Raw genomic sequence first — 2,008 nt, 5'->3', positions numbered from 1 at the left:
TAAGAATTACACTTTCTTTGGGACAAGTGCTTTTTTTTTTTCAGTTGAAAAGGCATACTCACTTTCTAGGTTGTATTAATAATTGCTTTGTTTGTCACTGTATAACATTCTCATTCTCATAGACTCCTTTAAGCTAATCAGCTGGTTCTGGGGGGACCTCATTAGCAAATGAATGTGGAAAAAAAGAAGACTACAAAATTCAGGTGAATCAATATACTACTACTTCTTCCTTGTTTCCCTTTAAAAATGTTTCTTCTTTCTCTTTTCTACTTCTGCCCTCCCTTCTCCTCCCTTCTCTTTTTCTTTTCTTCAGTCACTCCCTCTCCGGTCATCGACATTTCCTTGATCCTTCCTTTCACTCAGCTTCCTTCCACCATGCCCAAAGCATTCCTGCTGCTGGCTGGTGCCCTGGTGCTACCCGGGCTTGTGCAAGGAGTCATGCTGAGAAATGAAGAAAAATGGAAGCCCCTCAACATTCCTAGAAACCGAGATCTGGTAAGAACAGCCACTGGGACATTCTGGGCTGTGGGGTGAAATCAGCACCTCCCTGGAGTTATGCACACCGCACTCTGCTAAACAGTGGAGACGAGGCTGCCAAAGGTTGAGAAGATTCCCCAGCAGGACTAGAGGTGAATTTTGCTAGCCTAGTAGCCAGTGCTCTATTATAGTTTCTCTAGCCAATTTACATTTGTTTCTGTATGGAGAAACAAATTTATATTTAGAAATGATTTTATAGACACATGGCACATTACATTTGTAAATGATCTTATATACATATTGACTTTATAGCCTTGATTTCTAATAAGTATACAAAATTAAGAGTGTAACAGGAAATTGCATTTTGTACAGCTTAGGTTGAACTGGTAACAAAACAGATTGTCATATAACCAATACTTGCAAAGCCCAGTTGCAAAATCTGAAAGTTTCCCTGTATTCTTGTCAATTTGCTAGGTGTTATTTTCAGCATAAAGTTATCTAGGAAATAGAATTCAAAATATCAGTTAAAATTCTCATTTAAAAAATATGCCAAATATAGCAAACATGCTGAGTTTATGATTTCAAAATACTATTTTCTAAAGAAAATTATGTAAAATATAACAATATAGTATCAAAATAATCGAATAGCACTTTGCATAGCTTCTGTGTATTTGCAGAACACACAGCTGAAAACCCCACATTCAGAACAACTGGCTCTGTTTCACAATCAGTCAGAGAGGAGGCATCTGAGCTCTGAGAACTGTGGGGTTCAGGGGGGAAAATGAAGGAAAAAATACTCACCTTTGAGTGCTTGGGGTATTTAAGTTATAAATAACATTGAACATTTCTTTCTCTCTTCAGTTTTTTAGAACTCTTCAGGCATATTTTAAACGAAGAGGTCTTGACCTTGGGAGGTTTTCAGATACTTTCTCCATGAACGAGAATCCCAGGCCTCTCTCTTTCCAGTCAGAACTTATTGCTTCTGCATTTGCAGATTATGAACAACAGAAAAACTCCCTCTCAAATTACCTCAAAGGCTGACTGTTTCCTCTGAGTGCAGGTAAAATTTATCCCTTTATCCCTAGATCTCTCTAAACATATAACTGAGTCATAAAGAGGTTTGAAAATATTTATTTGAATAAATGATTTTATTTCCTTACATAAATAAGTGCTCAGTTCTGATCATACTTGTCACTGTTAATACTGAGATTTGGTTCATATATTTTACAGTCTGGTTTTAAAAAGAAATGACAGTAATTTTCAAAGGATAACTTTCTGGGAGAAGAGATATATTAAAATGGTAGAATTACCACTCAATAGAATTATGAAATGCAATGAAAAACCACCTATTCTTATATCTTTTTTCAGACTAGGTCATATAGCTAAATTTGTGGAAAATCATATGTAAAGAAATATATTGAATTGTCCAGTTGGATTAAATGGAAATTAAAAAGTTAAAAGAATGGTTTCTTTGGGGAGAAATTATTAAGCATATATTTGAGCTTGAACTTCCTCACCTAGTAGGGAGAAA

At 35.7% G+C, this 2,008-nt stretch overlaps 1 protein-coding gene across 1 annotated transcript; it reads left to right on the top strand.

Moving 5' to 3' along the window:
* Nucleotides 1-221: 221 nt before the first annotated feature.
* Nucleotides 222-1,531, top strand: C2H2orf66 (chromosome 2 C2orf66 homolog). Its single transcript, XM_061397416.1, has 2 exons — nt 222-495; nt 1,339-1,531. The coding sequence occupies exons 1-2, from the start codon at nt 247-249 to the stop codon at nt 1,516-1,518; spliced, it is 429 nt and encodes a 142-aa protein (XP_061253400.1). The 5' UTR covers nt 222-246; the 3' UTR covers nt 1,519-1,531.
* The last annotated feature ends 477 nt before the right edge of the window (nt 1,532-2,008 follow it).

The sequence above is a fragment of the Bos javanicus genome, chromosome 2 (genome assembly GCF_032452875.1).
Source record: "Bos javanicus breed banteng chromosome 2, ARS-OSU_banteng_1.0, whole genome shotgun sequence".
NCBI classification, from domain to species: domain Eukaryota; kingdom Metazoa; phylum Chordata; class Mammalia; order Artiodactyla; family Bovidae; genus Bos; species Bos javanicus.
The sequence above is the reverse complement of the archived record's forward strand: the minus strand, read 5'-3'. Positions and strand labels throughout refer to the sequence as shown.

Excerpts from the sequence above, each read along its gene's own strand:
- C2H2orf66 (XM_061397416.1), top strand. The coding sequence starts at position 247 with ATGTTTCTTCTTTCTCTTTTCTACTTCTGCCCTCCCTTCTCCTCCCTT. Across the intron at positions 496-1,338 it reads TTCCTAGAAACCGAGATCTG|TTTTTTAGAACTCTTCAGGC; the intron begins GTAAGAACAGCC and ends TTCTCTCTTCAG.